The following is a 25,588-nucleotide window of genomic DNA, read 5'->3' as shown; positions in this document are numbered from 1 at the left end:
CTTCATAGGATACATTCATTTCACACTGGGTTTCTTCATATATATAGATTAATTCATTGCATTAGACTTATTTCACTTCTTAATATTTATTTGTATTTTATCTAGTAAAAATATTAAACATTAAAACCAACTTGACAAAATAAATATATTGGGCAGTACATGGGTTGTTACTGGTTCATGACTGCTGTAATCTTTGCCTGTCTCCTTCTGCCCAGCTTCTCTCATGTGATCTTTTGCAAACAGCCAGTAGAAAAGAAATATGACAAGGTATTCTAGAATAGTTCACTAACCATAGAGTCTTTCAAGATGTGCAGGTTGCTTTTTGTATTCTTCCTGTAGGTGATCTGCCTCTTCTAGGATACAGCGATATTCTGGTATCAGAAAGTTTGTGTTTCCCTCATGAACCTGCAATTCCTTATTTAAAATTAAAAACAGAAGCACTTAATGTTCAAAATTTAATCCAGTGTAAAGTGGATTTAAAGTGGAAAACTTTAAGGTCTTTACAATTTTAGAAATCCCATCACAATAAAATAATGATCATGAGTCCCGTGACACAAATACTTACTTTTAAAGCATCAATTAATTGCACTTTCTTAGCCAAAAGCAACTGGTACTCCAGCTTTGGGTGGATTAGCTTTAATGTGTGTTTGACTGATACTTCATTTATCTCTATAAGAAGTTAAGTCAGGCACAATTAGATAAGTCACTTTGATCAGGAACATTCTTATTGTAACAACAACCCCCCCCAAAAACAGAAAGAATGATTCTTTTTTTTTACCGTATAATATGTTGAGGTTAATTTTCCTTTTTGTAGCTTCTTTAGAGAGCACATCTTTTAGGATGGATATAGTAGAAATGTTGTCAGATTTAAAAACTCCTTCACCTTTTCTATAAAATTAATATTTTTAAAAGAACAGCTTTAGAAGGAAATACATCCAATAAATATGTCCAATAAATACATATTTTGCAAATAGGACCTTGTGTCTAGACTTCATTTAATTTTAGATTTCTTTATATACACATCTCATTATTAATGTAAAACATATTTAAACATGTAACCTTTTACTGTTGTAGTGATTCAAGTTCTAAACATACTTGTAAAACTGAATAAAAGATGTTAGACACATGCCTCCGCAAGATATGACAATTTATATAAGTTCTTCATTTAAAACAACTTCTTTTCATTTTCACTAATAAAATTTCCAATAGCTAACCCCATGTATATAAAATGCATTTAGAATTGCTTGCTTTCATATAAGTTTTTTTTATGTAATCACATAAATTACAGCATGACTATACGCTTCATCCTTAAAAGAAAGCTAATATCAAACCTAAGAGTAACATCTTCTGTTCTTCCATGCCCAGCATCCATTGCCACTTCTTACGTTCACAGGACCCTTCTTTTTCTTTATGGAACCCCTCCTTCTCTCTCTCTCTTTCTCTCTCACCCTTTTCAATCCATATAGTTTCATTGGCACTGGCCCCAACCCCATTTCTGGGACTTCAGGAGGAAGTTTTCAGCAGAGTATTCCATACCCCTGAGCACAGTGGTTCACGACTCAACGATGATACTCAATCCTGGGACTTTTATTGGAACTAGTGGGAAAGAAAGGCTATGGTAGCTGAAAAGATATAAAGCTGGATGGAGCTGTTGGTGGCCACCATGGCACTACATAGGAAAGCCAAGAGAAGACAAAAACAGCTGAGCAATGGAAAGGGATAAAGTCTTGACAATATCAGTTAAGCCACTGATCCAGTTATGCTTGAGGCAGACTACTGCTAGTCTTTTAAGTTATATGAACTAATAAATTCCTTTTATTTGGTTAAGCCTGCTTACGTTTGGTTCCTTTTTATGATGACCAAAATTTTCCTAATTAATATATACCATCTTTTACATATTCAGTGTTGCCTTTTTGTTTGCTTTTATATTGACTGCTTTTTTTTTCTTTTTTTCTAGAAAGATGAATAATACACACTTATTTTGATCCCAATTATGTGTTAGAAATCATGAGATTTTTTTCACTAGTCTTCAATTTTAATTAATAATATTTAACATTAAATACTTATGCAGTACCTGGCACTGCGGAATGACTCACGTGGTTTATCTTCCTTTAAGCATCACAATTCAGTGAAGTAAGTGTTACTATTTCTATTCGTCAGAAAAGAAACTGAAACCCAGAAAGTTAAGTAATGTAGCTAAGAGCAAATAGCTGGTGAGTCACAGAGCCAGATTCAAACCTAAGTATGTCTGTCTCCAAAGTACATGCTTCTATACTTCTTCCATATATATGTATTTTATGGAACAAAAAACCTTTACTGTGTACCACTATGTTCAAAGGCATGTGTTAGATACTTGGAGGATACATACAAAGTTAATTAAGAATAAACTCTGCCCAGAGCTTACAATCTGATTTACAGACAAGCTTACATAAAAATTATTATATACTTCAAAAAAATAACAATAAAAATCTAAGGCAGGTAAGAATAAAATGTTATGGGAACAGAGAATAGAATCAAGGAAGACTTAAAAAATGTACCTATTGAGTTGGGCCTTGAAGAATAAGTAGAGTTTTGACTATTAAGGAAAGAATATTTAAAGACACAGAATGGTAAAAAGCAAAGGTATGCTATTATAAAAATATGTAGTATGCCAGGGGCCTGTCAAATTGTCTGCTATGATTAAAACGTGAGGTTTGCTGTGGTACTTCAAAATTGAAGTCATGATTCCAGGTTTACACAGGTAAGATCCCCTGGAGGGTACAGTGAAACACCCCCATAGAACTGATGCTAAAACCAATTAGATTTCTGGAGAGTTCTTGGTCCCAAAGGCTATATTCAGAGGTAATATTATGTGTTCACTGTTGTTTCCAGAACCTAGCATCGTAAAGTCTCAGCTAGGAAGCAGAAAGTAGAATACCTCAGTAAACTGCTTAGGGAGAGAAGCTTTAAGAGACAGAGACAGAGAGAAGATAAGAAACCTCCTCCCCTCCAAACAAACAAAATCAAAAAACAAAAGATCAAACAAACAAAAACAACCTGCAGATGTGAGAGAATGAGAATGCAAAAACCTTGCAGAAGTATGAGGGTACAAGCTCAAAGCAGATGTAGAGAAACCAGCTTTACCCAACACATTCAGAAAAAGAACAAAAGAGAAGGAAATTTTAGCCTCTACTATATTCAGAAACAGAAATTAGGGGAGCCTATGGGAGATGAGTAGGGAGTGACAGTGAAGGGGGCAGGAGGGCAACTGGGAGCTTGAGAAGAGTGTCAAGGAATAATGACCTTCACCTCAATGTGGTCACTTCAAAAGCCTGCATGTTCTAAGCTCTCAAGTTCTTGAGCCATTTCCTATTTTTGCATAAAGAAATTCAATGGTAATTCTTCTTGTAATTCTTACTGGAATTAGGATAAATGTTCAAATCAATTTGGGAAGGACTTGCATGTTTACATTGTCTTCATATTGATAACTATAGAATATATTACTCCATTAAATCAAGTCTTTAATGTCAATAAAATTTTAAAGTTTTCTTCATGAAGTTCTATGTATTTCTAATAAAGGATATTCTTACAGATTTTACATGAACATTTTGTTATTGTTATCGCTGCTCTGAACGAATCTTTTTAAACAATTTATTTTCTAACTGGTTATGGCTGAGAATTGGAAAGGTATTGCTCTTTCATATTCATCTTTAGTCAATCATTTTTTAAACTCATTAATTCCATTTGTTTTTCAAAGATTCTCTTAAACAGTATAGTTTTTCAATCATATTATTTGCAAATTATTACTGCCTTAAAACTTATGAAAATTTAGAAGTTCCATTTATATAAAAAACACTTGTGAACCAGGAATAAGTTTTATTTACCTGTAGGTACTTTCAAGTTGTGTATCCAGGAAGGTGTTCTGAAAGTAAAATGTCACACATTCTCCTGCTGGAGGTTTTTCAGGAACTTCAGGCAGGCAAAAAACCACCCAGGAGTGAAGTTCAGCAAAACTGAACTGGCCTGTCAAAGTCAGTGTATTCATGGGTCTGCAATTAAACAGTAGAGGTACACATATTTGTCTGGGAATACACAGAGGTATTATATGTACTCAACACATTAAAAAACAGAATTTTGCAACAGTAGTTACAAATAGAAAAGCAGCCATTTAATTTTTCTCAGATTTATCTTACCCATCAGAGAAACATTTTGATTTCAAGGGAAAAAAAAAAAGAATGCTTACCTATACCTGTACTTTTAATATTCAGTTAAGTGACATAAATAGCTTGTTTTCATTATAACATGCCTTCACAAATACAATTCAGTTTACTCAGGTAAATTCCATTTTTTAAAAGTTCATCTAGTGTTTATATTATAGGAACTACAAAACATAAGAATCTCCTAAAGGAAAAAATCAGCATAATGTGAAGGCAAAGAATTGGGTTTTTAAGTAAGATGGACATGGGTTTGAAACGCTAGCTGCACGCCACTGGGAAAGTTAGGGAATGATACCTTCTATTTTGCAGGGATATGGAATTAACTTTCTATCTGCAAATTACACATACACACAAAAGGTTGTAAACTAAATCAAATAAATTTAAAATAAATCAAATGGATAAAGAATTAAGAAAATGCAAGTTTATGGAATTAAAGGTACAGAAAGAATTTTAAGAGAATACAGAATAGAAAGGACTTTTGAGATTGCCACACCAACTCTATTTGCAGATGAGAGAACTAAAGCCCAGAGCTTAAATTATTTTCCCAAAGTCATGTAGGAACAGATATCAGGCTATATAATCTGAGTCTCCTGAGTCCCAGTTTGCTGTTCTTTCCAGAACACCACGCTATACCTCCTTTAACAACTCTGACTTTTAAGCAGGAAGACACCCTCAGAGAATCCATTCTCTTTAATGTTTTCCCAAAACCTTCCTTAGGAACTTTTCTCCTTACATCTTATTTAAATTACATACCTTTAAAATTACAAGCTGCAATAGAAAAATACATAGGCTTTGGCCTCAAATCTTCACTCTGTTTCTCATATCAACAAGTTACTTACTTTTCCAAACATTACTACTTGTTTTGCCGTAAGACTTAAATGGTAACACCTAAGCACTGAGCACAATGCATGGCACAGGGCAAGTATTCACTAATTGTTCATTTCTTTCCCTTCTTCATTTAAGGCCATGGTCTCTCATTTTCAGAAAAGAAAGTGAAAAACTATAACCAGGAGGATAATTAAGTTGGAATGGAAGTTAGAAATAATAGGGACTATCACAACTAATTGCTCTACCAGTATTCCCTGAGGTGAAGTAGAAAGGAAATATAATGTTTGAGGCTAACACAATAAGGTCCTGTTTACAGAGAACTCAAATGCTAAACAGTATTTTCTCACGATAGATGTTTGAGACAGAGAACTATTACTCTACTGATTTCAGAATGGTAAATATATGAGAAAGATAGGAAAGTCCAGCTCAAATCAGCCTCTAAAAGAAGACAAAGACGCTTACGTCTATTAGAAATAATACAGGTATCCCCTGCTTTTTGAAAGTTCACTTTATGCCACTTTGTTTTTACAAAAGGCCTACACGAGTGCCTATTTTCGGTAACCAAGAGAAATCCAAAGAGGATTTTTGCTTTTACCAAGAAAAGGTGAAAAGCAAAAACAGCCTCAGCGTTTGTTCTGCAGCGGCTGTTACCGAAGCAGCAAGTACCCCAGCAGCACTGAGAGCAGCCCCGCCGAGTTCCTTCTCCAGGAACTACACTCATCAGACCACATAGCTTTGAACTGTCTGTGAGCATCTGTGCTTTATCCCAATTTATTTTGAGCATCCATTATCAAGATGTGTCCTACAGTAACTGCTTCTTCGCTTTATGCTATTTTGGCTTATGAAAGGTTTCATAGGAACACGCTACTTTCAGATAGCGGGGGAAACCTGTACACAGCATTTAAATATTTATTTAATTTTTAAAAAGTACAACAAGCTACCAGAATTTACACTACTAAAATAAAAAGCAACTTTATCTGCATCATGTAATATCCTAAAAATAAACTTCTCCCTCCTTTGTCCTACCTGTCATGATCAATAAAGTGAGTTCTTTGATGGAGTGAAAGGGGTTTGATAAGGTACTGGCGGACCTGACATGTTTTGGGTTGAATTCTTGGAGTCACATATGCTTGAAGTGTGCCATACTGGCCTTCAATTGAGCGAATCTGAACACAAAAGAGGAAAGAAAATAAGAATAATCTGGCAACATAAAGGCTATCTTTAAAATGTTCAACACAAGCAAGCAGGCACTCAGACCGTAATCTCTTCTGTAATATGCTGAAGGAAATAAGGACATTCTATGAAACAAGAACTTTTTACCTCTACCGTAAAAGAAAATTTTAAAAGATTTTGGAAATCAAAAGCAAAATTAATCCATCTATGAAAGTCATCCCCACCACATATTTTTTAGGTCTGTCATTCCAAAAGACAGACATTCTCACACACCACCCTATCACATCTAAAAGTGTAGGTGTATAATATATTGTATAAGATTCACATAAAAAAAATGGTTAAAATGTAGATATTTTTGTTGAAGGGATAAGTGGGTCAATAACTAATACTTCATTTTCTCAGAAATAGGGGTATTATAGCATATGGCTATTGTTATAAAAACCTACTGACAGAAAAAAAAAAGTTTCCAAGAACTTAATTCTTGACTTTCTATGAAAATAGAGAAGCATACTCACAATTTACTTATGACATATTTGGATTAGGAAATTCTTTTTAAGCTATTTTGAATATGGCTAGTTGGATATCCTGAGAATTTAAAACACTTACAGAAAACCCTAATTCATGAAATTATGAAGACCTAATTTTAGGAGTTAGAAAGCAGTCAAGTTTCTCTCTCCTGTCCCTTTCAGCTCTTCTCTGTTCCAATTCATGAAGTGGATTGTAGTACCTGTTGTATTACAAAGGCAGCTTCTCTAATCTAGCTGATACATCAGCTCATACTTTTCCTGGCATGTGAGGGGGGGGGAAAATCAATGTTTTACCTAAATGGGAAACATAAATAAAAGTTTAAAGCAAGATTTTTTGCGAACTTTATACTGAAAATATTGTTCTGAATGGGAAGAGAGAAGAGATAAGGAAAAGAATAAAAATACAGAAGGAAAAGAAAAAATCGATCTGATAAAGCTCTATTTTAGGGTTTCTTTTTAAAGGGTAAGCTTACACTGGCACATAAATTTTTCCACAATAAGTTCACAATTAGTACAACATGGGGAATATAGCCAATATTTTATAATAACTGTAAATGCAGTATCAACTTTAAAAAAAGAATATAATTGTTCATAATATTAAGAAAAGTCATAATGCTTTCTCTGATTATATACTTCATATTCATTTTTTACAAATCCACACAATGAAGAAAAATTAGGATTAACATATAAGTAATCTGAAATCCTACCACCCAGAGATGATCATTATTGCTATTTTGATAGTCAACCTTTCTTTCATACATCTCTCTATGCAGATGTACAAAAATAAATGCATAACTTCACATGACTAAATTCTATTTATATCATAGACATCTTTGTTTTTATTTCTAATAACCAGATTTTTCCCTTATCTCTGCCTCTCCTAATACCATCACCTCCTTCCCACTCCCATCCCACCCATACCTTCCCCCTATTGTATGACCTATCATATCAGAGAGGTATGTTTCTTTTTATACATTTCTTCATATTATAGATAATATATATATATATACATATGTAGGACTTTTATCTGCATTTTGTGTTTTTCATGGAATTTGCTCCATGTTAACAGGAATTGACCAACTCATTCTTTATTGCAGCTCTGCGATATTCTATGAAATGGATAAACAGCTATTTATTCAAACATTAAATTACTGAGTGTTCACTTTGGTTCAACTTTTCTGCCTCTACAAACAATGCTGCAGTTAATTATATACATATCTGTGTGTACAATACTGTGATTTTATTGCTATGAAATAGATTCCAACAAATGGGATTATAGCCTATTTTACCAAAGTAGCAATAAGAATTTTTATTTCCTTCAGCTATGATTGAGAGTGTCCTTTTCCTCATCCTGCCACCTGGTAATTCTGCTTTTTCAAAATTTTTGCCAATCTGTTAGACAAGCGGAAACTGATTTTTGTTATTTTGAGTTTCCCTAACTGATAATGAGGTAGAATATGTTCTTTTAGTATTTGTTAGCTATTTTGATTCCCTCTTCTGTGAACTGCCTATCCACATTGGCCTATTTTCCTAATTGGGTAGTCTTTTTTTTTTTTTTAAGGAACAAGATTCTTTCTTTCTTTGGCTGCGTTGGGTCTTAGTTGTATGTGGGACGTTTCATTGCAGTGTGTGGGCTCAGAAGTTGTGGTGTGTGGGCTCTCTAGTTGTGGCACGTGGGCTTCAGAGTGCATGGCCTCAGTAGTTGCAGCACGCGGGCTCTCTAACTGTGGCACACAGGCTCAGTAGTTGCGGTGCACGGCCCTAGTTGCCCCGTGGCATGTGGGATCTTTGTTCCCCAAACAGGGATTGAACCCGCGTCCCCTGCATTGGAAGGTGGATTCTTAACTACTGGACCACCCTGGGTAGTCTTTTTAAACAACTTATAGGCAGTCTTCATATTCTGATATTTACCCACTATCTGGAAGACAGCTTCTTTTTGAAAATAACTAGGTACTTAATTCATCTGAATTTATCTTTTATAATATATGGCATAAGAATCCACTTAATATTCTTCCAGATGGATGCCAGTTGTACCAATAGCAATTTTTATTTTTTTAATTAATTAATTTATCTTTGGCTGCATTGGGTCTTAGTTGCTGTGGGTCTAACCACTGTGCCACCAGGGAAGTCCCACCAAAAGCAATTTTTAAATAAAAATAGTAATTTAATAGAATTTTCCCTATCTAAAAACGCTGGGCATTAAATTCCCATAAATATGTGCTGGGCTATATTTCTAAACTTTATTTTGTTGTGTGACCTATTTATTTAGGCCTTGTAAATACCCCACATTATTTTTATTATAGTAGTTTGATAGTACATTTTACCATAGGGCAAGATAAGTTCCACCTTTTCTCCTTTTTCATAGTTTTGTTGGCTCTTTTCAGGCATTTACTCTTTCCTCTGAACTTTAAAGTTATTGTATCCAATTTTAAAAAAGAACATAGGTTTTTAATATTTTTAGGCCTACTTCCTAATTTATTGGCACAATCTAGCTCAGTGAATGTAATCTAAATGTTTAATTAGGTTACATAAATATGCTGAAGTATATTCCTTTAGAACTTATACCAGTTTTCAATTTTTCTTTCAAAATACATGAAAGGGAACTTATACAGATGAAAATAAATTGTTTAGAAAAAAATTACATTTTAACTGGAACTTCCTTAACCAGATATGAAAAAGTTATTGTGCAATAGCATCTCTCTTGAAAAAAGCATACTCTGATTTTCAGAACATCAGGAAAAAGTTATAGTGCTTAATTTTTGGATCATAAACATATCAAAAATATTTTTTTTTTAAATTTCACACTAAAAATTAAATAACCAAAATAAACTTATATGCTACAATCAGTATTTAATTATAAAAGTGATTATGTTAGTAAATTGCAAAAGGAAACTTCAAAGATTTTCCCTGGAATAGTTGGTAATGACATCACTGGAATGCAATCAGAAAAATCCAGATAATAGGAAAATATAGGACAAACGCTCAGATACTTCAATAACCAAATTACCTTATTTGGACCATGATTGGATCAAACAAACTAAAAAAAACACTACACTAAACACTTGATAATACTAAGGAATTATTATTATTTTTCTTAGGTGTGATAACAGTATTGTGGTTATGTTTTTAAAAAGAGTTCTTATCGTTTAAGTGGAGATATGTATATGCATAACAGATTCACTTTGCTGTACACCTGAAACTAACACAACATTGTAAATCAACTATACCCTAATAAAAAATTTTTAAAAAATACAAATTTTACATAATCGCTTAGAAAAAAAGAGTTCTTATCTTTTAAACATATGTACTGAAATATTTACTAATAAAATTATAAAGTATTTCGTATTTGCTTCAAAATAATTTGGAATGGAGAGTGACAGCATAAACAGGATTGTCATGAGTTGATCATCGCTGAAACTGGAATCATTACTTTTATGTATGCTTGAAACTTTCCATAATAGAAAATTATAAAAAATATTTCCAGTTAGAGGAAATTTAGGATTGGTAATTTTAGAGAATGTGACTGGTTGAGTGCTAACAGAAAAGAGAGTGGTTTGGGCTGAATTAAAACGTAATAGGTCATTCAAAAGACATTATTCCAAAATGCTCATTTCAGGGAGAAATTTAATGCAAAGAAATGATATCATATGTTGCAAGATTTACCAAGGAAAAAAGAAAGTTCAAACTTTCAAGTAAAGGTAATCTCAAACAGTTTTACCTTGAGTTCCAGCCTCGTGGTATTTGCCTGGCACCGATAAGTGGCGAGAAGAAAGTTGTCATTTGACTAGGAAGAATTCAAAGTTGAGGAAAAGGATGAATCTATGTTTTTAACAATAACAACAGCACCAACAGTAATAATAATATTTATTTTTACTGAGCACCCATCATTTGGGTGGGACCATGCTATGAGCTTTATGCTTATTCCTACAAACAACCCTATGTGGTAAGTTTTAACAGATGAAGAAATTGAGGTTTGAAGGGTTAGGTAAATTTCCTAAATGCCAGTAATAACACTGGTATTCAAATTCGTATCTTTAAGACTCTAAAGCTCAGTGCTCTTTCCATATTAAATCTCTCCAATAACACTTTAAAATATTAATTGTTCTCCCAAAAATTTAACTGGCAGTGCAAACTCCTAATGTTTGTATTATAAAGGTAAAAACATCAATGTTCAGTGTTGAATGTATTTGATTTTCACACATACTTATAGACAACTGAGAAATATCTCATCTATGCATTCCCAGCAAATAGCATAGTGTCAGGTAGGCTGTAGGCATTCAACACATTTGTTGAACAGAATTGGAGAGGTTACTTCAAGTATGATAACTTCTTAAAATTGAATAATAAACTACTAAAAACAGAAGAGTATATCTGTGTGCATGAATTGCAAAATCAGACAAAGCAACGTGAACTATTTGATATGAAATTTTCAGGCACTGCTATTTCCCTATTTTTAATAAATACTGAAGAAATAAAAAGAATGCTAATGTTAAAAAGAAAATTCAAATGTTTTAATTTCAAATCATTTAAACTCAGCAAACACAGAGGATCAGTCAACTTAAAAATAAATATACTTGTGTGTAATTAAAAACAAAGGTTATATATTTAAGTATTTATGGATAAAATTATATGTATTAATTAAAGGCGATAAAATGTCTGGAATTTGGTTTGGGATGGGGAGGGAGAGGGTAAAGAACATAAAACGAGACTGGCCATATGTTAAAGTTAGTGATGAGTACATGGAGGTTATTACAGTATTCTTTCTCCTTCTGTATATACTTGAAATCTCCATAAGATTTGTTTTTTAAGCCATCATTCTAGAAAATAGGTTTTAAATTAGTATGAAATACTCATTTCCAAGAATCCTGCAGTGATATAAACAGGTTAATCTTTCACTGTAACTTAGGAATTAAAGATCTGAAGTTCATACTAACTTGATTTTTTAAATGATCATAAAAATGTAGTTCTTAATCCTTTCATGTTTTATTCTCAAACAGGGATGACAAAGCACATATGATAAATAATACAACTGCCATAAAATCTCTTATCAAAAAAAAAAGCTTTACTCTGAAATTATTTTGAAAATTATTCCCTAATATAACTATCAACTTTGTTCTTTATCTACTCTTGTTATCCTTCCTTTTTTTTTTTGTTTTTTTTGTTTTTTTTGTTTTTTTTCGGTCCGCGGGCCTCTCACTGTTGTGGCCTCTCCCGCCGCGGAGCACAGGCTCCGGACATGCAGGCTAAGCGGCCATGGCTCACGGGCCCAGCCGCTCCGCAGCATGTGGGATCCTCCCGGACTGGGGCACGAACCCGTGTCCCCTGCATCAGCAGGCGGACTCTCAACCACTGCGCCACCAGGGAAGCCCTATCCTTCCCTTTTTAATGCCAACTCCAGTCACCATTTCCTGCTCTGGCTTGCCTTCTCCAATGCAGCTGCTCCAGACCTTCTCTGAACCCTAACTTCTCTTCAGGAGCCACACCTAAGCTCTGAGATGCTAGTCAGCCAGTACCATGCAGAAAGAAGTGATACAGTAAGCACGTCCAAAAGCTCTGATATGGTCTCATCCCAGGTACTTTGCACACAGTAAGTGTTCAATAAATGTCTGTTGAATGAAGGTTAAGCAAGAGTCAACAAGAAAAAGTGAGGAAAGACAGGCAGATGGAACAGATCATGTTTAAATGTAGGAATGTGTGAAGCTGTATAGCATTTTCAAGAAATTTTAAGAACTTCAGTTTGGCAGAAATCATGTGCATGGGAGGGAAGGTAGCAGCTGGTGAGAGATTAAGTTGGAGATGTAATCAAGAGCTGAATTACAGAAAGTTTTTTATGCTACAGTGAGGAATCTTGACCTACATGCACCTCAGGAAATAAGGAATCTTTAAAAGGTTTTGAGAAAAGGAATGACACGGGGATGTTTGTCTTTTAGGAAGGCCTCTCTGGTGGCAGTGCACAGCATAACCTGGAGGTGACAGGCAACACTGGAGGCACAGAAACTGGCAGACAAGGAGTTCAAGCAAAAGCATTATGAGGGCCTGGAAGGTTAACAGAAGTGCAAATGAAGCAGAGTAGACGTAGAAGAGCAAGGAGGTGGAAATGACAAAAATTAGTGACTACAGCAGCACCCCCCCTTATCTGTGGTTTCGCTTTTCAGGGTTTCAGTTACCCACAGTCGACTGTGGTCTGAAAATATTAAACAGAAAATTGCAGAAATAAGCAATTCATAAGTTTTAAATTGCACACCGTTCTGAGTAGTGTGATGAGAACTTGTGACATCCCATTCCATCCTGTCTGGGACATGAATCATCCCATATTCATGCTGTATATGCTACCCGCCCGTTAGTCACTTAGGAACCATCTCAGTTATCACATAGACCAACCTTCATGGTATTGCAGTGCTTGTGTCAAATAACCCATGTTTTAGTTAATAACAGCTCCAAAGTGCAAAAATAGTGATGCTGAAAGAAACACCGTATCATACAGAGGTTCCGTACTATTCTGATTTCAGGCATCCACTGGGGATCTTGGAATGTATCTCCAGCAGAAAAAGACGGAACTACTGTAACTGGATTTAACAGATCAGAGAGAGGAAGGAATTTAGGACAACACTCCAGTTTCTGGATTTTCTGAGGATAGGGAAAGAGAGTAGAAGCAGATTTTGAGGGAAGGGTTATGAAAGGAAATACAGAAGAAACATCAAACACTAGTAGCATTTACAGGCTTTATACAAAATGGCATAATGGAAATGAAAGCATTTGAAGAATTTTTTATATTTTTACTCACCTCAGAATCACAGCTGCTAAAGCTGACAACAGCAGAATTTTTATCCACATCTAGTAAATCTATTGGAACATCACTCTACAGTCAATATTAAAAAAAAAAAAAAGGTTTAGATGAAAAACTAAAAATTCTCACAACACATATTTTCTCTAAGGGTTCTCCTTAGCTCTAGTTTACGTTTGTCTCTAAATTTGACAGTATGAACTCTCTTAACTTGTATTTGATAATATGCACTTCTAGAAAATAAATATAATAAAGAATAAGAGTTATATTACAATGACCTATTTTTTTCTAATTTGGATTAATCAGATCACAGAATTTCATCTCTCATCACTCTCTTTAAAGTATACTCTTCCTACTTTTTTTTGTCAGTGCTAAAAATGTTACCATGGGCTGCAAATAATCATATGACCATTCTTGCTATATCAGTTCATTTTTATCATTTCTTACTTCACCTGTAACACAGAAAGGGGATAATTTTTGGTCTCCTCCAGAGAGGTAGCTTCTAGGACAATGCTGTTGCACTGTGTTCTGTGTGAATGGTGCTTCTGGAGTTGTTCAATGCAGTAGCCCTTGAGCTAGCATTACCTGAGAGACATTTCTGCCTCTAAGTTTTAATTAATAATCTGATCTCTCCCCCACATCTTTTAAAACTTTGTCTTCTTCCTCTTTATTCTTTTCTCATTTTCTGATGGGTTTTCCATCTTGCTTATTTCCCATTCATCCTACTATCATCCTTTTCCACTCCCTGAATATCTTCCAATTTAAAGAAAAAATAATTGTTAGGCACCCATACTCCAATGTAAAATAAAAATTTAAAAAAACTAATAATAAAAAAAGAAAAAAGAATTAAATACATTGATAAATGGAGTTATACATTATTATCCCTAAGTTTCACCTTTTGAGATTATCTACCTAGAAACTGATGGTTAATGAGCAGGCTGTATTATTTTAGTAGTTGGAGCTTAAAAAAGGTTCTAATAAGGATATAAAATACTGGAGTTTTCTAAGTCACATCTCTGTTAAGATTCTCCTAAAGGCTAACCAGAGAACAAATCTTTAATGTCCTTTCTAGGTCTTCCTGAAACTTAAGTCCATTGGTCTTTTGTTTAATATGTAGGGGATAAATAAAAAATAAAGACATAATTTAAATAATCTATGAGCCAACTGATTAGCTAATGCAAGATTAAGATAAACATTTAAAATCACCGTTTAAAAGTGTTCAATAATAATTAGTGCATATGACTTGTTTACAAAATAGATCCAGCCATAAAACAAAGAAATTAGACATTTTGCTTACTTGTATTAAGACATTATCTATCGCCGTCTGAACCTCTAAGATAAGGCTGTAGCTGGCATCATCTTTATTTAATGTAAACTTGTCATTTACACTAAATGAAGGTACTGCTGATTTTGCTTTGCTTGATTGAGAAGACTGTTGATATTTCTCTCTTTCCTGTAGTACCTTATATTGCAGATGTTCCAACTCACTCCTAGAGGAAAATATATACAAATTTGTCACCTATGAGTATAAACATTTGAGATCCTTAGAATATTTACAAAAGTCTGAGACATTTACTGCTGCAAAATACATTTTTATTGGTTGAGTCAGAACTATAACACTAATAGGAACAAAATTTTTACTTCTATGACTGACCTAATGGTTCCACATTATTTAACTCTGATCTAAAAATTAAAACATCTACTCAGCCCCACACCAGCAATATTAATAAGGCATTGTAAGAATCAAGGCAGGCTGCAAATAATCAATCTTAATACATGAATCTGGTTACAGTCACATATAGCACTAATCAGAAAAGAAACTGATTGTTCTGGGGTAGAGGAACATATTAGATTTAATAAGAAGAAACAGAACGTGTGAAATCAGTAAACATGTACCTTTCAGTAAGACATTAGGGGCAAAAGACAAAATAAGAAGGCTGCTGAGTATGAATATTTTGGAGACCACAAGGATAATCACGAGCCAGAGGTACAGCTGAAGTTCTACCAAGTGTTGGAGATTGAACTGTGCAGGCATTGCTTAGAGCTGCTCCAGTTAAAGGGAAAGGAAATGAAGTCAATAGTAACTAGGGTAGAACAACATGAGGTTTAGCTACTAGCCCCAGTTGAGGGGGAAAAGTCTGGGAAGGCGCTTGGAAGGGATTTGTGCACTAAACGAAAGAAAAGATTCATTCGCCCAAGAAATATTTACTGAGTGACTCTATGTACTTAGGATCCGGGTGCTGAATGAACAAAATAGACATAAGCTTCTCGTGAACGTACATTCCAGTGGAATCAGGAGGGGGCTGACTTGGTTATAAATATGAGGTATTGTACTGAGGACATGAGATAGTAGTTCATTAACTCTCCTTGGTGTCCTTGCTGCATGAACATTAGAGCTTTCTCTCTTGGTGACTTTGGTGAACTGGTTTGTGGTGAACTGGTGGTGTGGCTTTAGTGAACTAGTACTTGTGGCATTTGGTTGCCTCAAAAACTTCTGTAGCCATCAACTACCACCAAAAAAGGATCAGCCCTCACTCGTGAGGGCTGAGGGCTGAAGGGCTAGGGTAAGGAGAATAGTCATTAAAAGTTTCAGCGACTCCCACTTCTTCACTGTATGCAGCAATTTTCCTTGAGGCCATTTTCACAGGACTTGTCAAATTGAACAGGTCATGAAAGCAATCCCTGTGTCTAAGAGAGTCAACATTACTCATTTCCAGTAAGAAAACTTATAAACCAAAGTTACAGACTCAGAAGGGTCCACAAGAGCAGTAAACATGAGAATTAATGAGGAACAGAGCCATCTATGTTGGTTTCTTTCTAATGTCTATGAAAACAAACAAACAAAAAAAACACTGTAACTGTTTATAATAAATGAATGAAAAAATACAATTCTTGAGCTAAGAAAAAAACAACATAGAATAAAACATATAAAAAGTGTATTTCTAACTCCAAAATATTAATCAGCACTTACTGCTAATTTTCTCAAACTGATAAGCTTTTATTTAAAAAGGTCATAAACTAATTAAATGTATAATTCCTTCCAATAAAATATACTGCATTTATAAATAAGAAAAAAACAACAATCACACACTTTATGAAATGAAAAAAAAAAAGCAGCAAACAAAAATCCAAAATTACCGTAATGAAGAAATTTTATTCTGCATCTCCTGATTAATTTTTAGTTCTTCTCCCGGTCCACTTTCCTTGTGAATAGGCTCTGTCGTCAGACCTGTAACCCAGCCTGCAGAGATGAATTACAATCGTGCACCGTTAAGTGCTGCTAGTGCTAAAAGAAACCCAAGATACATGCCCCTGTGTCCACCAACATCAACCTCACTTAGTCTTGGACTTATTCCTTTTCAAACAACAAGACAAAACAAAACGCAAAAGAAATCAAGCTAGAAGATATTCAAACCATAAAGAAATTACTTTGGATACCTTTTTTGTTTTGCCTGAAATACTGTAATACTATGATTAAGGAAATCTTTCACTTCTCAATTTAAAGTTTTAGTTTTCAAGTATGGAATAAGTCAACACATTCTAGGCAAATGCCAAAAACAGCTGATGAATAAAAGTTGTCTTTCAAAAATTATTTTCATGGCAAGTTAAACTCTCATATAACTATTGTGAGAATACAAAAATGACCTACTCAAAAGCAAGCAAGTTTTATAAGAAATGTACACAGTAACAAAACAAACTAAATTTCAGTAAATATTCTTTTTAAACCAAAGGATATCATTTAATTTTCAAAGATGCTAGAGATATACTAAGTACTTTTAAAAAGTATTATTCAAATATTAACTGTTTTATAAATCAATACACCTACTCCTTCCTTTCTTATTTTTTAACCATTAGAGCTTTTAATGCTGTAGGTAAGAGTGACTTACTAATAAACATTTTAAAAAGCAATCATCAAAAGCAATTTATTAAATTTATATTTTTTATTATTGATTCTTTCTTCAACTAGCTATTACCATTTACCTTACCTGAATATGTAGATACCACGATTTCATCATAGCCATCTTTCCCTACACAACCACCCTGGATAGATGTGACACTCTCAGACAACGTCTAAAATAAATTTAAGATCAAGCACGTCATTAATAAAATTTCACAGATATGTGAAATAATAAGCCACAAAACTTATTTTGCTGTCTCCCAACATTCAACATATATTTATTGAATACTTATTATGTGTAGACACTGAGATTGGAAAGGTGAAAATCCTACACAAATGGCTGAAAATTCCAGTGCTTTTTAATTTGGGGAAAGAAGATTGAAAATGATTCATATATTTGTGTGTACCACTCAGCTACAGTAATCATCTAATGAGCAAAATCATTTATTTATATAAAGAAATAAGTTTTTTTAAAAAAATGACGTAAGCGGGAATTCCCTGGCAGTCCAGTGGTTAGGACTCCATGCTTCCACTGCAGGGAGCCTGGGTTCCATCCCTTGTCAGGAAACTAGGATCCTACAAGCCACGTGGCAAAAAAAAAAAAAAAAAAAAAAAAAATACATAAGCAAAACTCTCAATACATTTAGTTTATTACCTGAATTCCACAGACCACCTCTCATGTGTTTTCTCCAAATAGTTTTTTAGAAGAATAAAGAAGACGCTAGCTTACATGGAAACTTTAGACAACTTGCTACTATGGAGACCAAGTTTTTCAGATGCTTCAGGGTTTATATCTCTTTTAAGCAATACTTCCCAAACTTGCCTGACAATAATCATTTGGGTGAGTCAACTAGGAATCTGTATTTTTAACAAGCACTCTAGGTCAGTGGCTTTCAAGCGATTTGGAAAGCAAGCAATAAGTTTCATATTGCAATCTGGTATAATTCACACATGAACATACACAACAACAGATATAACTTAAAAGGTTTGTGTTGCACTCTGATATATTCTAATCTATTCTCTTTCATTTAAAAAAAAATGTGTTGGCAACCCATTAATGAGTTTGACCAGTAGCTCTGCCAGGTAATTATTATCAGGCAAGGCCCAGAACCATTGTCCTAAAGGGGAAGGTACAGGGAATGGACACCAGCATTAAAAATGCTAGTTCTCTTCATCCTCCCTGTAAGAGGCAAACCTCTGAGCTATTCTGCAAATCAGGCTATCTTAGCTGTTCCTGAGCTAATTACCTGAGAGATTCAAGTGACAAAGGTTTGATTATACACTTGCATGAAGTTAGGTTCATAGGTGCATTTTTTTTTCTTTTTTTTTTGGCCGCACTGCACATTTTGCAGGAATCTTAGCTCCCCGACCAGGGATGGAACCTGTGCGCACTGCAAGGGAAGTGCAGAGTCCTAACCACTGGACCACCAGGGAATTCCCCAACAAGTGCATTTTTAACAAGTGTCCCAGTGGATTTCATATACACTAGAATTCTTCAAACTTTTTTGTTCATGTTCTCGATAAAGTTAATTCTGAAAAAACAAACAAACAAAACTGCATCCATCCCTGTGTACATTTTTAAACTGACTTTCAGATTTTCATCACCACTTTAAATAGTTACAAAGAATGTAATATCTGGAAGTTTTAGAGATTATAATTTTAAAATAAAACTGTCACATAATCACACCCCAATCATACCCAATGAATCTAAATATCAAGACAAATTTATACACACAATTGACTTAAAAATGAAAAAACAAATCGTTCTTTCACAGCTGGAAATTTTACATTGTTCCCTAAACTTCTATTTTCACTCCACTTCCCCCACATATATTTATCTTAATGTAATGTACTCATATGCTTGAAATTCTTTTATACTTCTCTGCAACCAAGAAAAAATAGAATTTTTTTATCTTCTGTGATTAAAAAACTCTAAGAATTAGAAATTTCTATTGTCTAATTATTAGTATTTCACAATTGATCGACAAATATATGTTTTATATTTTTAACTAATAACTAACCACTAAAACAAAATTCTACAGGAAATGTATCTCATGAGACAATAGGACAGTTTTTCCTTCTAAATTATTCATGTACCACAATGAGTATTAATTATATATTGGTAGAATGAGACTGAGTTCAACATCAGTCCTATTCCTTTTTTTCATTTTCATAGATAGAAGCACTAATCGAGCTTAGTCCCATAAAGATATTGATGAGACTAAAAGAAATTTTGTTGTAGAAAGTTCACTCTATTGTTTAAATATCTTCCAAGTTACATACCTAAAATCATCTGATCTACCACTGAAAATGTTTAATGATGTATCATCTGACACCTTGATTAGGTCCTCCTTCTATTTATTGAAAGCAAAACACTGGAAACCAGCTGACTACAGAAGAATGTTTTACTGAGTCAAAAGAGTCACACACATTCTCACTTTCTGAGTGGTTTATTGAGTGACTATTAATTATAACTTACTCTTTCACTTACTTAGAAGTACCTTATTTAACCTAATGTACTCAGAAAAAGTTATAAAAATTAAAAAACTTAATTTCTACATTTTTTTTGTCAATACAACATTTTAATGAAATTCATTTATCTTATGTACTTCAAGTACCTTTTTATAAAAGTCTTGGAGTTGTAGATTTAGTTAATTCAACTTACACCTTAAAAAAAAGAGTCATAGAACCATAACACAGGAGATCATAGACAACATAGTATAGACATGCTTTATGTAAGTAACAACATGGAATGCCAATTAGGGGAACTCACAAGAAAAGACCTTGGTCACTGCTCAAAATATTGGTGAATAAATATATATTTATAAGTTTAAATTAAAATGTGATGTTTAAGGTATGTACATATTGTCTTTTTATGATCTGCTCCTTAACTCTTTTGATTAACCATCAGTCCAGACTATGTCAGATAAGAGGACTTCTCCTGATTAGGAAAACAATAAAGAGAGTGACGTCATGAATCAAGATGAGGCAGCATATTCGCAGCCTTAACACAACATGGAAGCAGTACCTCTATCATCAGACAAACAGAAGAAAGATTGGGAAGACAGGAATTCTTAGTGCCACACCTGGCAGAGGGGAGACATGCTATGTCATTACTGGGGTTTGGAATAGAAGTCAAAGAGGAAACTTGGGGTCTATATAGGAAAGTTTCTCAGGGGTCGATGATAAAAAAATGGGAGATCACCAACACAGGATTATTATGTACTTTTAAGCCTAAACTATTATTTGCATCATTAGCAAGGTAACTTTGTGCACCAAAGAAAGATGAACAAGTACAAAATAAATCCAGAAAATAAGTTGTATAATGTTTTTATCCCCATATTATCTAAATAATAATACACTTTATCTATGTACCAAAACATCTGTTATTTACTGATATGCAATTAAAGTAGGTACTGGGAGAAATTTACCACTATTAGAGAAATTAGACAAAGAAAGAAAAGTTCATACTGAGTTGTGGTTTTTTGTTGCTGTCGTTAAACAGCCTCAATACATCATGCATGAGGCAGGATGGGGAAACCCTGGACAGGAGAACACCACTTTATGAAAATGAAAGATTCAGTTTATGCCAGAATGCTTCTCCATGTGACTCTGCACCTTGGGATAAACAAGCTTAATTACACTTAAAATTTGTGAACTAAAAATTACTCTTATCTAGTATTTCTTCTCATACTGTGGATCTTGGGTGGCGAGAAGTGAAATTGCTACTTTTCCCTCTCTGCTTAAGGATATTTTTGATATTGTCTTAACAATACAAAGTTTATTCCTAAAACCTGATTACTTTAAAACAACACAATCTCATTTATGCTACCTAAACATAAAAATGTTACTCCTGTAATCTATTACGCATTATAGAAACTAAGGTAATACATATAATAATTTGGATATACAGTATTTAGAAATCAAATAAAAAAGTAATTTATTGTTCAGCTTGAGGGCAATAGTCATTTATTCAAACATAAGAGTAGTCTAGAGAAGATTTTGATAATGCAGAGATATTTTAAGCCAAACACAAGCAGAGATATTTTAAGCCAAACACAAGATTTTAATATATTTCATTTAATAAAACACAAAGTCAGTCATCTCTATAATTGTTTGATGAATAATAAGCATATATAGTCTTTTTAAAAGTGAACTTACCTGATCAAATCGTAGAACAGGTTCATTTGCATTATCAAAACTATACACTTCCACCATTCCATCATCTCTTCCAACAAGTAAATCTTTAACCCCATCACCCACAATGTCAAAGCTGTCAATACACAAAATACCTTTAAAAAAGGTAAATGATAAGTTATCAATAAAATTGATATTATAGTAAAAAATATACCAAGTATGAATGAAAAAAAAGTATATCAAATCAGAGTAGGAAAAAAAAACTAGGGTAAATTAAAACAACTATAGGGCTTCCCTGGTGGCGCGGTGGTTAAGAATCCGCCTGCTGAAGCAGGGGACACGGGTCTGAGCCCTGGGCCAGGAAGATCCCACGTGCCGCGGAGCAACTAAGCCCAGGCGCCACAACTACTGAGTCTCTGCTCTAGAGCTCGCAAGCCACAACTACTGAGCCCATGTGCCACAACTACTGAAGCCCGCGCGCCTAGAGCCCGCGCTCTACAACAAGAGAAGCCACAACGAGAAGCCCACGCACCGCAACAAAGAGTAGCCTCCGCTCGCCGCAACTAGAGAAAGCCTGAGTGCAGCAACAAAGACCCAACACAGGCAAATATAAAAAAACAAATAAATAAATAAATAAAAATTTAAAAAAACCAAAACAAAACAACTATAACAATAACTTCCCAATTGAACTCCATGCCTCTAATTTTGACCTGCTTCCCTACAAACCCACTCTCCACGGAGTGTTTTTGTTTTAGTTTGGTAAATTAGATCACATCATACCCTCACTTACAATTTTCCAATGACTCCTCACTACAGTTAGATTAAAATTCAAACCCCTTTACCAAGGCTCATGAGGACCTACATGAGTTGGCCTTATTCTACCTCTGTGACTTCATCTCATGCCATACGAACGTATTTAGCCACACTGGTCTTCCTTCTTCTCCTCAAATGAATCGAGTTTACCTCTGCCTCAAGTCCTCTGCCTTTATTTTTTCCTCTTCCTGGACATTCTTTTCCCCTAAATCTTATACATTGTTAACACGTTTTCTTGTCAATCAGATCTCATGCTGTACTTATAAATAGCCATCCAAACCTACCAAGTCAGATATAAATTCCCCTTAGAAAGGTGTAAATTCCTTAGAAAAAAGGAATATTCCCTGACCCAACTGCACTTCTTTGCCTCATACCAAGTACTCCCAAATTCCAATTAATTCCCTACAGCAAAAAACGAAAAATGGATTTGAGCATAGGTTAATGTTATAGATAGACATTAGTGCATAAAAGCCTATCCACCTCAATTTACTATTAGCATATCTTACTTTAAAAATTATGGCAAAAGTATGATAGACCTGCTAAATAAACAAAGAGTAAATAAACCTGAGGCGGCTCTGTAAATTGCTAAGTCTGCTATACATTATGAATAAATAAAACAGAATGAACTATATAATGTAGGTTGACCTATTTATCTATCTATCTATCGAACCCACACCCTTGGAAGTGAAAGCACAGAGTCCTAACCATTGAATCACCAGGAAATTCCCAGTATATTTTATTTAAAAATCACTGAAATTCAGAATCTGAATTACATCAAAAACATACCTCCCGACTTCCCTGGTGGTGCAGTGGTTAAGAATCCACCTGCCAATGCAGGGGATATGGGTTTGAGCCCTGGTCCAGGAAGATGCCACATGCCACAGAGCAACTAAGCCAATGTGTCACAACTACTAAGCCTGCGCTCTAGAGCCCATGAACCACTACTACTGAGCCCACGTGCCACAACTACTGAAGCGCGTGCACCTAGAGACCATGCTCCGCAACAAGAGAAGCCACCACAATGAGAAGCCCGCACACCGCAACAAAGAATAGCCCCCGCTCGCCACAACTAGAGAAAGCCCACGCGCAGCAATGAAGACCCAACGCAGCCATAAATAAATAAATAAATAAATAAATAAATAAATAATACCTCCCCTCTTTTTCTCATTTCGAATTTCCCATTTGTGTATTGCTTTGGATGTAGTGATCTGAATAAGCCCAAGTTTTCCATCTGACGTTCCAAACAAAAGGTCTTCTCCAGAGTCACCTAGTTATATTTAAAGTCAACATATTATATTTACCCCACAACTCATACTGTTTCTTTAAAATTGAAATATTTTCAAATGTATTGTCTTTCATGTAAAAATCTCATTTAAAATATTAAATGAGAAGACAGATTTTAATTAATTTACTTAATTTAGAAGGATGGTTATACATTCACAGAATGTATAACCATAAGAGATAAGACCTTTCCTCATCAACTAATTTTAAGATGAGGAAACTAAAAAATTAAAGTTCAATAACACATTACTGTTAGCAACTGGCAAGTTAGAAGACAATTGTCTCTATTCCAGTTCATGTTCTTCCTACAATTTCCCATTTTCACTTAATATATAGTTAAATGATTAAAAACCCTGAAATATCTAAACTTAAATAACGTAACTCACTCCCTTATTTGATTGTCAAAAATAAAGCCCTGATTACCGCCATTTCCATTGTGTAGGGCTAAAACAGTAGGTGGGCCAGGAACTTCAATTTCATACATCACATCAGATCCCTGAAGGAGAACAAGTATTTTAAAACTAAAACAGAAGACAAATTTAAAATAATATAGGTATTCATAAATAATATCAATATTCATATAAAGAACCCTGGAATAAAACTACTGAAAAAAACTAGATTGTGAATATTAACTTCTATTTGTTGGCAATTCTGCACATGTCGACTCATTTTATAATAAAAATATACATATATAAAATATAAAGAGTGAGGAAATAAATATTTCAAATATTCTCCACTTTGTATACTTTTCACTTTAGGTACTTTGTTTGCCTGAAAACTTGACACTGGTAAATTTCCCTATCAAAACTTTCCATGAACAAGTTGTTTCTTCTGTCCTCTCTAACTCAAGGGCTTTAACTTAGAGCACATTCAAACAGACTCAGAAAACTCTGGCCTTGCCGTTGGGTATTTCGGAAACCCACTCTAGTAAGAGGCAGAATGACCTGCTTTTTAGATAAGAAAACAGTTAAATCCTTTTATTTGTCTTTTTTTCAATTTTGTCACTTATAATGCATAGTATTTGCATAGTATTTGTGAATAGTATTTGTGAGGCTGTTAAAGAATGAGGTAGAAGTATTAAATTCACATAGAAAAAATATGATAAATCACTCAATGAAAAAACATTGGCAAAATTACAGTAAATCTGGTATACCATTATTGTTTAAAATTTTTAAATATATATAGAATATATAAGAGCCATATGCTTTATATTTTATTTAGAAAAACATTAAAAATTCACAGATATCTACATGTAACTATATAAACACAAAAGAATACACACAAAACTGTTTTTTTTAAAAAGGCTACCTTTGAGGTAACGGATTGCCTACAAAGGCAGACAGAGAGTAGGGGAAAAGTGTGCAGGGCAGAGGAAAGACTTCAACTTTTTACTTTGCACAAATACTTAGTGATTTTTTTTTTTACAATTAGCATATGGATCTCTTGTTAAACAAAGCAGAATCCTAGAATTCAGCCAGATCAATTTCTAAATGGGTATGAGCCAACTCGTTAAAAGCCTTATTCAAACAACTCATATTTGAGCAAAGGCTAGGGGAGAAATTAATCGTTCACCCCCCTAGAGTGAACCTTGAACATTACTTTAATTCCCCATAGAGGAAAAAAAAAAAAAGAACTTCATAGAACCACTTGATTTCTTCTATAAAAGGGATGGTGCCGAGACAAGCCATCTAACTATGAAATTCCAAAGAGTGAGATAGCCTTTGGTGGCACAGAATAAACAGCTAGACTTTTTGTTCAATTGCACTATCATCCTAAATTTTGATCCAATTAATCCACTTGTTATACGTTATTTACATCTAAACTTTGTTTTATGGGTGTATGTGTGTGTGTGTGTGTGTGTGTGTGTGTGAGAGAGAGAGAGAGAGAGAGAGAGAGAGAGAAAGAGAGAGAGGGTATGTCTATTTTATTGAAAGTCACTTTCAGAAGTTCC

At 34.2% G+C, this 25,588-nt stretch overlaps 1 protein-coding gene across 3 annotated transcripts in view; it reads right to left on the bottom strand.

Moving 5' to 3' along the window:
* The window catches only part of BBS7 (Bardet-Biedl syndrome 7), a 44,256-nt gene that overhangs the window by 4,014 nt on the left and 14,654 nt on the right, over positions 1-25,588 (bottom strand). For all 3 annotated transcript variants that reach the window (XM_033856718.2, XM_004325252.4, XM_033856719.2), the window contains 13 exons: positions 24,061-24,133; positions 23,507-23,623; positions 21,568-21,698; positions 17,495-17,579; positions 16,647-16,749; positions 14,806-14,998; positions 13,509-13,583; positions 10,443-10,508; positions 6,051-6,190; positions 3,864-4,028; positions 779-888; positions 566-669; positions 291-414 (listed from right to left, as the gene is read on the bottom strand). In XM_033856718.2, coding sequence (XP_033712609.1) covers positions 291-414; positions 566-669; positions 779-888; positions 3,864-4,028; positions 6,051-6,190; positions 10,443-10,508; positions 13,509-13,583; positions 14,806-14,998; positions 16,647-16,749; positions 17,495-17,579; positions 21,568-21,698; positions 23,507-23,623; positions 24,061-24,133 — 1,486 coding nt within the window. The remainder of the gene's footprint in view (positions 1-290; positions 415-565; positions 670-778; positions 889-3,863; positions 4,029-6,050; positions 6,191-10,442; positions 10,509-13,508; positions 13,584-14,805; positions 14,999-16,646; positions 16,750-17,494; positions 17,580-21,567; positions 21,699-23,506; positions 23,624-24,060; positions 24,134-25,588) is intronic.

Source organism: Tursiops truncatus, chromosome 5 (assembly GCF_011762595.2).
Source record: "Tursiops truncatus isolate mTurTru1 chromosome 5, mTurTru1.mat.Y, whole genome shotgun sequence".
NCBI classification, from domain to species: domain Eukaryota; kingdom Metazoa; phylum Chordata; class Mammalia; order Artiodactyla; family Delphinidae; genus Tursiops; species Tursiops truncatus.
Note: the sequence above shows the minus strand (reverse complement) of the source record. Positions and strands in the feature narration are given on the sequence as shown.